Source organism: Megalops cyprinoides, chromosome 10 (genome assembly GCF_013368585.1).
Source record: "Megalops cyprinoides isolate fMegCyp1 chromosome 10, fMegCyp1.pri, whole genome shotgun sequence".
Classification (NCBI taxonomy): domain Eukaryota; kingdom Metazoa; phylum Chordata; class Actinopteri; order Elopiformes; family Megalopidae; genus Megalops; species Megalops cyprinoides.
In genome coordinates, this window is record NC_050592.1 from 14,316,044 (window position 1) to 14,329,021 (window position 12,978).

At 39.3% G+C, this 12,978-nt stretch overlaps 2 protein-coding genes across 2 annotated transcripts; both read right to left on the minus strand.

Moving 5' to 3' along the window:
* Positions 1-759: 759 nt before the first annotated feature.
* Positions 760-8,389, minus strand: LOC118785017 (lysosomal thioesterase PPT2-A-like). The gene is made up of 8 exons (XM_036539542.1): positions 8,037-8,389; positions 3,534-3,687; positions 3,106-3,201; positions 2,520-2,627; positions 1,856-1,939; positions 1,478-1,562; positions 1,177-1,231; positions 760-1,081 (listed from the first exon to the last, which is right to left on the minus strand). The coding sequence occupies exons 1-8, from the start codon at positions 8,181-8,183 to the stop codon at positions 938-940; spliced, it is 873 nt and encodes a 290-aa protein (XP_036395435.1). The 5' UTR covers positions 8,184-8,389; the 3' UTR covers positions 760-937.
* Positions 8,390-10,511: 2,122 nt separating this feature from the next.
* LOC118785236 (phostensin-like) lies at positions 10,512-11,926 on the minus strand. The gene is made up of 3 exons (XM_036539839.1): positions 11,659-11,926; positions 10,862-11,075; positions 10,512-10,549 (listed from the first exon to the last, which is right to left on the minus strand). The coding sequence occupies exons 1-3, from the start codon at positions 11,812-11,814 to the stop codon at positions 10,530-10,532; spliced, it is 390 nt and encodes a 129-aa protein (XP_036395732.1). The 5' UTR covers positions 11,815-11,926; the 3' UTR covers positions 10,512-10,529.
* Positions 11,927-12,978: the final 1,052 nt, after the last annotated feature.

The window sequence follows — 12,978 nt, forward strand, 5'->3', positions numbered from 1 at the left end:
ACATTCTCTTTTGTATTTTATCACAAATGTAATCAGTTCATTATAAGACATTCTAAAAATACAAAAAGCAAGCAAGAAGTAAAATATATACACACAATACCAATATAAATGCATCCTCAAACACAGTATTTACTGCCATTCCAATCAAATACTCACTGTTGTTCATATCTGGAACACATTGAAATCAGAGCTTATTCTGATTTCAGTGGCATGACAGAGCGTGATATGCAGGTATTTCTCCTTTAGGCAGGAAATCAGCAACACCTCATTACAGTTCATAACATGAAAAGATAGCATATTTTTATTCCCTAACCAACATTAAATATCATCTCTCACATTGTAAAGCCTACTTCTTTTCCAATGAAAGTGACCCAGCAATTTCTTTTTGCATATATGCATACATGCATAACAACAAACAACAGTAACACCAGTAACACTAACCCCAATATCAACCATATTAACATATTTAAAAGCAGCCTTTTTAAAACTTAACATAAAAAAATCTCAACAGGATGTTAGATATTCAAATTTAAATATAGTACTCCCCTTCAATCTCATTTTTTCACATAATCTTTTACCCTTCATCTTTGATATCCCACTCCTCCTTCACTACTCCTGCAATCTACTGAATCTACTATGTGCATTGAGTGACAGAATTTTAGTTGAAATTGGTGGGGAACTGAAATGATAAAAAGGTCTTTCCACTCAAGTATTATTATACCATTACTGAAACAAAGAATCATGTTATTATAGTTTCTGAAATTATGTAAAGTTGGTGTGAGAATCAGGTGTTTGTGAGTTTACATTCTGTGATTATGTGTGTTTGTGTATGTTGTGGTTGTGTTTGTTTGTATGTGTGTGCGTGTGTGTGTGCAGTACATCTCTCTGCAGTAATGGGTGTGTAGTATCTCTGAGTGTGTAACTACAGCGACCAGGCTCATGTGAGCCACTTCTCAATGCAGTCACGGTACACTTTGTCGTTGGAATGCCACTTGGTGTGCTTCACTCCTGGAAACACACATATGACCAGGTCTCCTCTGGAGTCCAGTGTCTTCAGCCCAAACACATCCTTTACATACACCTGTGTACATGGGAGGTAGAGTGAGTGAACAGAAGAACGCTAATGAGGCACCCACAAATACAATAATCATATATAATCAGCAACAGTTTACTCACATCCTGGTCCTTCATATCAACGATGGTCTCGTTGTCATTATAAAATCCAAAATGGCTGTTGAGAGAGTACCAGCATGGGAGTGACTTCAGTGATCGAGTGGGTCACACATAGACAGAGTCACACAGATTGTCTCACATATCAGATATGATAGACACACAGAGAGGCTGAGAGAGAGAGTGACAAATAAGACTACAGATAATGCAGTGAAACACATGTGCAAACACATGGGAAGAAGTGAGACAATGTGGAGAGAAAAAAAAACAAAAACAAAATAAAATTACAGAGAGAGAGCTGACCAACCTGGACTCCCATGGAGTGATGACTCCATCGTCTGGTCCCCCGATCAATACCAATTTTTTGATGCGAAGGAAGGTCTTCTTCCAAACTAACAACAAATGAGTTGCATCATGAACACACTAATTGCTTAGACAGGCACATTAGCACTGTCCCTTGTGAGAGAGGGTATCATAGTGCTGCATGTTTAAGCAACTGGACTGGCCGAGGAGAGCAACCTCTGCCAACATACTCGCCCCTATCCCTGGTGGCACCAAACCTGTGTGTTAGGTGCCAGGCCTAGAGCTCAGCTTGCACTCAAAGGGAGCACCTTAACCAGTGAGCTACTCGAGAACCCCTTACATACAGTATGTATTTCAACAATGCATTGAGAGAGTTTTTTACCTGTTGCATTTGGGTTTGGTCTCTCACTATTGAGTACTGCAAGATAATCACTATGTTTCACATACTGTTCTCTGTGATGGGGGTCTGGAGAGGAAACAGACAGTGAACACAATTTTACATCATAATCAAAGATGCCAGTGTTAGTGTCCCCTCTGGTGTCAGGAATCTTAGGTCCAAATAAACAACAAATTATTACAGTTTCATTCTTTTGCTTCTACACCCTTGCAAACACTGTGTCCATTCACTTGTTAACACAGAAAACTCAGTTATTGCAATGTGTTCCTGATGGGTGTCCACTCCTTCTCTTTCAACAAACTCCAGTATATTCAAAACTGCTGCTTTGCTCCTGATAGCATTACATCAACCCCCATACTCCATAAACTGCACAGGCTCACCCTGCAACACATAATTCAGCTCAAGATTCTACTTCTCACCTAAACGGCTCTAAATGGTTCAATCTCACCAAACCTCTTCACTCCCATGCCCTGCCCACTCCCTGAGACCCAGAGAATCTGGTCTCTTCTCCATCCCCATCACTAAACTAATGGGTAACCATGCGTGAAAGAGCTTACTAATGTACTTATAAGGATAATTAAATGATCACGTTTAACTATACCAAGTGCAGATGCCCCTGTCCCCACCCAGTTCATCATCCCTTCCTCACCATTCCAGTAGTTACAGATGGAGAACTTTTGTCCTATGCTGTTGTAGCAGGCCTTATAAAGATGCGCCTTCACAAAGGTAGGGAATACATGCCTCAGGTAGTCTGTATCTGTAATTACAACAAAAAAATTGACATCAGTATGCATACAATAAAAACTGAGCTGCTATGTTAGTCACAAGGCTTGTGCTTGTGTAGTTAACTTGTCATTGAGAATCACACTTTTGCATAAAGTCATGCTAATACTATATCTGGCAGAAGAGAGGGAATAGTACAAAGAAGTAAATATTGATTATTTAAGAACAAATAGCCTACAGCCTTGAGCTTCATTGTGAAATGTTAGTGCTGCTATAGAAACACAAAGGGACAATGGGTAGAGTATAAAGCATTTGCATGAAGCATTTTGAGATATAGGGTTAAATTAGTCAAGCTAAGTGACTTATTTTGATTCTTTGCATGAGGCATTTTGAGATATAGGGTTAAATTAGTCAAGCTAAGTGACTTATTTTGATTCAAGTGCATTGTCTGTGGTTTATCTGTTGTCTATTAATTATGACTAATGAGGTGACAGATCATGAGGATAACTGACCTCCATACTGCCCTGCCTGTGGTGAAGAGAGAGAGATGAAGGAGTGAACATTGTGGTCAGGAAGAGTAGAGATCAGTCCCCTACATATCAATCCACCTGGGAGAGGGAGAGAGAGAGAGAGATTTATACAAATAAAAAATATAATCAAATTTACAAATATATTTAAAATATTCAAATATAATTAGATTCATACAAAACCTGAGTCAATGAAAGAAGGTGGATAAGCTAAAAGAACACGCATGCATCTAACCAACAGCAGTAGACAAAACTAGACTTTATTTCCAAAGAGGCAGACAGGGAATCTGAAAAAAGAGAGTGAAAGTCCACCCAGAGAGACATTTTCACTTCTCTGTTTTTACTTTTTTTTACACAGAAACAAAGACTCGCGCATGTACATGGATACACAGGAGGACTAAAGCAGGAGAGACCTTGGGAGAAGCAGATGAGGTGAACGCCATCCTCAGCATTTTGCATAATGGGGAGGACTGCCTGTCTGAAGCCCTGCACCTGCTTCCATAGTGCCTTTAGACTGGCTTTGTAGTCATACAGGTCAATCACCAAAACACTGGTACCTGGGTGGGACTGAGAGAGGGAAAGGACAATGAGAAGGGGGGTTAAAAGTGGAAACGCTGTCTGAATGAACAGTAAACAAGATTAATGCTGCAGTGAGGGGTGGGTAAGGCCGTGCACTGGCGCAACATGAAGAGAGTAGTCTTAAATACTGTCTGGATACAATGATAATTGAGCACTGAATTGTGTCACATACTCCTTTTCCTAGAGCCCTGTTGGCTCTTGGTGAATTGATGCTCTCGCAGGCTAACTAATAAACTGTTACACAAAGAACTTCAGTCTGGAGTGTGGTTGAAGATGAGGTAGAAACAGGTTTTATTGATGGTCTTCAATACAGCAAGACTTCACACACGAAGGTCGGCTTCAGATACTACGCGCACTAAGTCTCACTTAGAGTCTTACGCCTTACACACTCATCCTCACGCCCAGTCTGTCTCTACTGCGGCTAGGTGATTCTCGCACCCGCACCTAGATATATGTACACGACTTTGCTCCGTGCCGTGTTGTTGTTGCGTTGCTTCTGTACTGAACAAAGAACAAAGAACATCTTATACCATCCCTGAGCTGTCCAGAGTGGTTAATTATAACTGTCCTTGCATCGCCTAGAGTCTGGCGCCTAATTGGAAAAACATTGCTTCAAAAGGTATCTCTAGATTGATAAAGAGTACACACTGACCCAACTCCCCTTTGTCACAGACACTGACAAGGGAGGCAGAGTGGGAGAAAGTTCAGCCGGGTAGAGAACCCCTATATCACCTAAGAACAAAACCTTTATTATAAAAGAAGCTTCTAAGAACTGAGGTACCTTGGTTGTGCTGATCATCCCAAATGGTTAAACATGTCGTGACTAACCTAATACTGAACTACAGCTACATGAGTGATTTCTACAGCTATATGAGTGCTCGAAATCATAGGCCTCACCGTTGGGACGGCCTTGTGCCACGTACACACTTTCAGTGTGCCTGTGTGCATGATTAGTTCAACATAGCAGCATCTCTTGGAAAGTAGGCCACAGGTCACAACTCTGTGAGCAGCCTAAAAACTACACAGTCACATTATACACTGTGCATACTAATTCTATCAAACTAATCAGTCTACTGATATAATGAGCACTAAATAATCACCACTATTCTTCAGCCCTTATGTTATTTATACAACATGCTGTCACCCTTATGAAAAGGGGCAAAGTGTATTTTAATCATGAGGGGAAAACAGAAATTAATTTCATAGCAAATCACATTGGGGGGGGGGGGGGGGGGGGGGGGTTAGTCCTTTTGGATTCCATCTGCAGTGTGTCAGGTAAAATGGCTTAACCCAGCACTGAACCTTCAGATTCAGTCTGGATTTTGACTTTGCATTGACATGAAATTGAAGAACTGCCACTGCAACTGAACCAAAACTGGATTATCAATTAATAAGGTGTTAACCCCCTAATACTTACACATAGTGCACATGTCTACAACTAAGAAGAGCTGTGAATGCAAAAAATAACAAAAAAAAGATATGAAAGAATATTGATGCATTTTCATGAACACAAAAGGCGGTGACAGTATTCGGCATTTTCTCAAATACATTTGAGGGTTTCTACTGTAATGCTGCGTGCATATTTGTTATGTCATTACATGCAACACTACGCTCAATGCTCCAGCACGTGCTGTTAAAGATTTAAGTTAAAATTTGTGATTGTGAGACGCAAGGAGACTATCACTTCTCTTACTGGTATCACTTCTGAGAAATGGGAAGGATATGAGAGTACGGAGGAAAAAAAAAATACAGGTGTGAAACATTCATATTAACTCTCACCCTCCAGTGCAGTATTAAATGATGTAAATTATCATTATTCAATCTGTCCATCCACTGCCTGGGGTAAGACTTTTTGTTCAGTGGCCATCTGACAAAAAATCAACCCTGTGTAAATAAAAAGCTGTACATATGGGAAAGAATTTTTTTTCTGTAATGAATTAAATTAGAGTGTACAAAATGAAATAGACTTGGGCATAATATTTAACCCAAATTTATCTAGATGAAGAAATTATGCTGAAGTGGTAAAAAAGGCAAAGAGGATGCTGGGGTATATAGCAAAACATACTGAATACAAATCAGAGATATATTGCGGTTGTACCATGGCTTGTCAGACTACATTTAGAGTGACATATCTACTTCTAGGTTCTTCTAGGTAATAAGAAAGATTTAAAGCCTCTCTAAAATGTATGATGAATAGCTAGACTGCTTCCAGGTATCAGACATAGGTTAGGAAGATGAGACATCAGTGCCAGACCTCACAAATGGGGGGGCAACTCCATATTAATGCCCATGGTTTTGGAATGGGATGTCCAATAAGCTCATATAGGTGTGATGGTCAGGTGTCCACATACTTTTGGCCATATAGTGTATACTCTTTCATACTAGCCCTTGTGATAAGACAACAAGAATGGGTGACAAATCCTAGCAAGGAATGCCCATGTCACTAATTTCCATTATGACACATATTAAACTGATCAGAAAACCCTGTTTGGCTAACCTGAGTGGGAAGTCAAATGGTTATCACACGTCTCACTGAAAACAGGAACTGGGGGTTCCCCTCGGTACTCGCCTCACTGTCTATTTTCACTTTCCAGTTACAGAGAAGTAAGCAGTTTATGGGCCCATTAAAAAAAGCTCTCTGCTACTGTAGATGTGAGGAACTAGAAGAGGAAGAAGAAACAATGATGAGAAACACAACCATCCCCTGCAAATATCTAGCTTATTTACATGTCCAACAGGGGGTAAGAAACAACTCTAATACAATACTAAGCCAATAACATCCTCAGCTGTGCACAACCTTATAAGAAGTTTCCGTAAGATTGAAAAAAGCTGGAGCTCAGAGGCAGTATGCATAGTCAAACCCTGACTTAAACTTAAATAAGATTCTTACCTAACAGCTGTGTGTGGAATATCCATAAAAAGGTGCAGAGACAAAGTTTTTTGAAGAATAATGTGAGTCTTCTAAGTAGGCATTAACTTTTTTAAGACAAATACAACATTCCACATTCATCTTGCATACCCCGTTTCTAAATTACTTAACACAGTTTAAAAACAATTGTTTAAACTGTGATGTGAACTGGGTCTATGGAGGATTTGCTTTATCAATAACTAACTTTGCACTTTCATATAAGGTAGTCATGCCACATCACAGATCCTCTTGGATGCATAATTGTCCAACATGAGGGTGCTGGGACAACTGTCTCTCTATGGGCATTGTCATAGCTAGTTTGCTCAAATGTTTGATTTCAATATAATTGGGGGCAGGTTCAGTTGGATCTGTACATGAAATCTTGGCAGTGATGTAACTGCACTAGGAATCATGTCAAAACAACCTAACTGCAACACATTCACTTTCATGGGGTAATGAATTGCTGAAAAAGGGCCCCATATTGTAGTCTGAAATGAGGAAAAGCAAATACAGAGCATGCAGGTCATCTGCATTCTCCATCATATATGTGTATTCTCCAGAGACCTTTCCCTGCTGGTTAATGGCAAGCGACTGATCACATTTACAGGGATGCAAAGTGAAACAAAAAAAAAAAAATCTGGTATGCATAGACACGTAACCGCAATTGTCAAGTTAACAACATTGAATTCCTTTGCAAATGAGGTCATGTTTGATCACATTTTCATGGTCTGAAACAAAGCAAACCTAAATGGAATAGTACTTTTTCGAATCCCACTCAATCAACTGTCACTCAGCTTGATGTGAAAGTGTCCTAATACAGAGGAGATCACTGTCTTGAAGAAAGTAATTGCCAACAGCATCAATTAAAGAACATTTGCACTGTTTTTAATGCTAAGAAGTATTTTGTCAAACATTAAAAATGGCTACACAGCTTTTAAAGTGAGTGTGGTCTATAATGACTGCTGTAAAATTAGGCAAAGAGCCCTCCCACCTATGCGAGGTGGCATGATGGCATTGTGAAGAGATGCTTTTGCTTCATCTTAAGCTGCCTGTCTCTTATATCCCTCATGAATCACTTCCAAAAGGAAAGTGTGATCCAACTGTTGTTAATCTGGTTAAAGTAGCTAAAGAGCAAGGCAAGAAAAGTGTCTGTGTTCTCTACCTTACCCATATACTGCTCCGAGGACCTCTTCCGCAGTTAAAAGTATACTGAGCCAAGCGCAACTGAAAAGCTGCAATGAGATATTAAGACTTCTGGTCCAGCATATATAAGTAAATCAACTGAAACATCGTCGAAACTGGTTGCAAATTAAATTAAGCATGATTGCCCTTTCCTGGGCTGCAATGAAACCATCCCAGAGTGGAAAGTGGTCCTTTGAAAAGGCACAGGATGCGAGTCACTGTCAGGTGCGGGAGTGTCCTTACTCACTTGGTTGATGAGGCGCACCAAGTACGTGAACTCTTTGGAGCCGTCGAATAGCCCATGGACGATGATGACAGGCTTGTATCCGACCACCGCGACTGCAAAGCAGACACCCAGGAAAGTCGACAGCAATTTGACAGACCCGTTCTTCATACTAATGTCACGGCAATTAAGTCCTGCTATTACAATGAAATTCGGCGCGTACTTTACTGATAAAATCTTTAAAAAGATTTTGATCAGATCTCTTTTTTTTTTTCAAAACATTATGGAGATGCGGACTATTTCGTGTACAGAGGTAGTATCTAGTGAATTAGCTGGTAGAATATATCATTCTTTTTCAAGTCTTTTTTCTGAGTCACCCCTATCTCAGAAAGGACTGTAAGTACTTGCACGCGTCTACTCTTTTGAATGTTCCTGCCTCTTGACAGTGAAGTCACTTCCTTTCTTTTTCATGCCGTGCCAACCGTATAGTCTTCAGTTTAAATTGATAATGTTTAATTTTTTTTCCAATAACATTCGGACCCCTATCTGTCTGTCGATCTATCTGTCTGTCTGTCGATCTATCTGTCTGTCTGTCTATCTATCTATCTATCTATCTGTCTATCTATCTATCTATCTATCTGTCTATCTATCTATCTACTTACTTATTTATGAAAAGTAGCCTATCTTTGAAATACTGACTGGGATCACTTTCATATGCATATTGGATCGTCTGATTCAAATTCGTCCTCAAGAATTTTAATGGATGAATTTTCTTGAAAAACTTTTTATTGCTCATCTGCAATGTGGCAGTACACCAATGGGTGTCGTGAATGTTCCATGTTTTCTGCCGTTAATAGGAAACTCCATGTAAGCCCTTCGTTCATGTTGTGATCAGGTACTCATTTTTATCACACAGAAATGTGTTCACTCAAAAAAGATTGCCTATCAGTTCACGTTTGTAAGTGAGACTCTTGAGCCAAAGTTTACAAATGGAATACATAGTTTGTTCTGTCTTGTATCCTCTCTTCTTGAAAAATTTAGCACCCCTATGCAAGTACACATTTTAGAGAGAGGTTGATTTTAAAATAACATGGCCCGTTCTTAACAGTATTCTACAAAGTTGTATGAATAAATCCCCTGTAAATTTTGAGGTCCTTATGTAGACGCATGCAGCAACACTGTCCTTCTCAATTCCATCCATTGTAGTCCAGCTAAATTTAGATGTTTGTGTTACCTGCTGGTATCCACGACAGGTACTGTTTTCCCCTTGAATATGTGAACTAGACAGTGGCATGGGACATATAGCTGTTATTGTAATAGATTGGAAAAAATTAGAAGAGAGAGATGTCATTTGCATTAATATGTTTACACCTCTGTTCACAGTATTGGAATATTTTAAACACAGAAGGGTAGAGTCAGCCATAATGCATTTTTTTCTTCTGGTCTGAGTAATGAAACTTTACAAGCAGGGAGAACACCAACATTGTTCCTGGACAAATAGTTTTATGAGTACATTAAAATGGATGCCATATCATTTAGCCAATAAGAGAGACAGATTTGGTCTGAGTGCTACTCCACTATGAGGGTTATAGTCATGGGTTAGTAGTTATTTTGCGTTTAAGGATGACATGTATGGTCTGTTATTATATTTATACATGTTGAGTCATATCTGTTTCTTTCTTTTTTTTGTAGAAAATGTTACATTTTAAGAATTGACTATTAACAAGCTGATGCATTTGCACGCATATACATACACACACACACATATACAGATTTATTGAGTCAGTGAGTGCATAATATGGCACAATCATCCAGCGCAAACACAGGTAATCTGCCTGACAGATGCCTTTCCAGTTATATTCCAGCCATTACTTCATTTCTCTTCACATAGCTCAATTCAGTGGATGCCACACACACAAGTATAACAATTTGTAAAGGTTTATTCAATGACGCCTGTTTCCCTGACTGCTTTAGAAAACATGGATATAAAACTGAAAAGAGGTACAGTAGTTGTACTATTAATAGACAATTAATAATAATAATAATGTTATTATTATTATTATTATATCAATGTGCAATGCAGCAAAGTGTTTTTTAAAAATGTAAAATGTCTACCCATTTACAGTTGTCTGTCCAATAAGTTAAACATAAAAACATTTAATATTTCTTCAGTTATGTGTATTGCTATAGCAAAATATTCAAGCATTTCCATGACATGTAAAAGTGTATTGTTTGTTTTTATTGACAATCTCTTTCACTTGTAATTTGCAAAGAATTATGAAGATTAGCTCATATTTGTCGACAGTAGCAATGGGGGAAACAACACAACTAGAAATAATATATTGACGTTTAAATGTAGTTGCTTATCCAGAGCAACTTACATAGTTGCAAAACTTACATCTTATTAACATGAACAAGGTTTATTTATTGACAATATATAAACGTTTTACCTGAAAACGTATGCAAATTATTGGAACCAAAAATCTTTAAAATGGAATTTGCTGGGAGGATCATTCTCTATTGGTGACATGATTCATCTGTATACAAAGAAAGTAAATGAAATTAATTCAGGACTGGCATACCAATGAACTGCACTTATGTTTAGGCTCTGAGTTAAATTAATTGCATCCATTATGATAACAATGAAGTAACAATATAGTAACTGCTGTAAGTATCCTCTTAATTAGAACTATTACAGTCTAGTCTAACTAGAAGAATACTAGTTAGACTAGACTGAACAAGCAACATAAGTTTGTACATCAAGCTTTTTCATTAATAATTGTAATTGTAGATCAAACTCCTTTTTATATAAATGCATTTGTAGTGGCATGTAAAATAGGTGAACATACCCACTCTTAGCACTCTGCCTGGTCCGACTGCCTCACATCTGCTGTTCATGAACAAAAATACTCCCTTCTCCTCCTCTTCATCTTCCTCATCTTCCTCCTCCCTTCCTCTGTCAGTGCATGGAAGAGGGGGGCAGGGGAAGGAGGCCAACAGTGAGCTCTCTGAGGGATACTCAAACACCACTTCCAGTTGTACCTCATCAAAGCACACTTTCACCTGAGGGTAGAAGAGAAAGAGCTGTATCATTTCCAGTGGATCAGGTCTCAGTCTTGTATTGTACCAAGTGTATGTTTTTTGATAATTATGTATTGGTATTAGGGCCTAATAAGAACTAACAGTGGCAATAAACATCCTTGTAGTAAGTCATCACAGTAATTAGAACGCCCTGCCGAGCTGTGAAAAGTTGCAACACAAGCATTTGTTATTTCAATAAAATTCATATCAAGAGAAGGAAGGAAAGTGATTTCCTTTTCCACTGTTTTCAAGCAAGAATCAAATATCATCCAAAATATACGGTTCTATGTTGCTATCTATTTACTGTGTATCTGCAAATAATATATTAAATAATACTATAAAAATATGGTTATTGTGTTGTTATATCCCATTACCATTTCTAAATTCCACCATTCATTAATTTTTTAAATCATATAATGGTTCTTATTCTTTATGATTTATCCACTGTATAATTTATTATTACAAGGGCATACTGAAATACCTTAACATTTTATAAAAATTGAATACATTACCAACAATACCAATATCTACCATTGCAAACCTTGAACTGTTTAGCTGTACTCACTCCTTTCTGAGTCCCTCTGCCTTTGGCCAAGCAGGACTTGTCCAGGCTCTGATAGCCTCCAATAACTTTGATCTCTTCAGCTGTGGGATATCTCTTCTTGCCTTCTTCTCTCACACCGTGAGCAGCAGGATCTGGAACTGAGTGAGACGATCTCATCTCTCCAGGAGCTTTCACTGAAGCCACTCCTCCTGATTTTCTGGGGTTGATGGTGATGGTGTTGCCCTTCTTGCTCTGTGCTGCTGCCACGCTCCTGAGAGAGAAAAGTGGAAGAGAGGGAGATGGGGAGGGAGAGGAAGAGGGAAGGAGCGGTGGAGTTTGGGTAGAGGTGATACTCCGTCCTGGGTTCTCAAGAGATGAACTAGGTTGGGGATTGCCTGTAAAGGCCGTACAAGAGTTGAACTGATTCAACTGGTACTGTTTTGGATGGGTCTTCCTGTTAGTTATATGTTGTAAAGTCCATGGCGTTTTCTTCTTGCGGTGGGTTTCCCCATCCTTCAGCTGTGATCTCTGGTCTTCCAGCTGTTGATCGTCTTGTTGTTTCTTTCGGTGGTGCTGTGTCAGTTTCTGTGTCCTCTGGCAGCTTTGTTCCTCTAATTGTAATTGTCTAAACTGTACAGGCTGGTTGGCTGCTGATTGTTTGTGGGTCTCCTCACTGCAGAGGTGCTTTAGCTTCAACTCCAGTTCTTGATTTTCTTGCTGAATCCTGATTTTCTCACTGCTTAGCTGTTGTTGCCGATGCTGTGTCTGTGGACTATATGGTTGTGCATGTTGTTCTTGTTGACGTATCTTGAAGCTAAGCAAATGAACACCAGACTTCCCCTCAACTGCAGATGACGGTGTTCGGGACCCCACAGTCTTTAGGTTGTAAATTTGACTCATAGCAACAAGACAGTGAGACGGAGGCAGAGAGGGGAAGAGAATGGTAGAAAGACAGAGAGAAATGGGGAAAAAGCGATTAGGTGGTTCATATACTTCCTGCAGACACTGGCCTTTCCCCTTTCCTCCCTCCTTCGCTCTGTATCCTGTCTTCTCTGTGGTTTTCGGTCACACAGAAAGTCCACTATGTGCCGTCTCTATACTTTTGTCTGTTTCTCTTGCAGTGGAAAAAGGTGTGAAGAGAGGAAGATATGATGGAGGTAGTTGTAGAAGGCCCCCTAATCTCTTCCGCTTGTGTACCTAAAAGCGATGACAAAAATGACAGATGCACGGGAAGTTGCGGGCTGGGTTTTGGATCACCAACTTCCCATATGACGTCAAGCGGACAGGATGTTAGCAACAGAAGCGCTTCCTGTCCCTTGTTTCTGTTAGCTTTCTACCCCT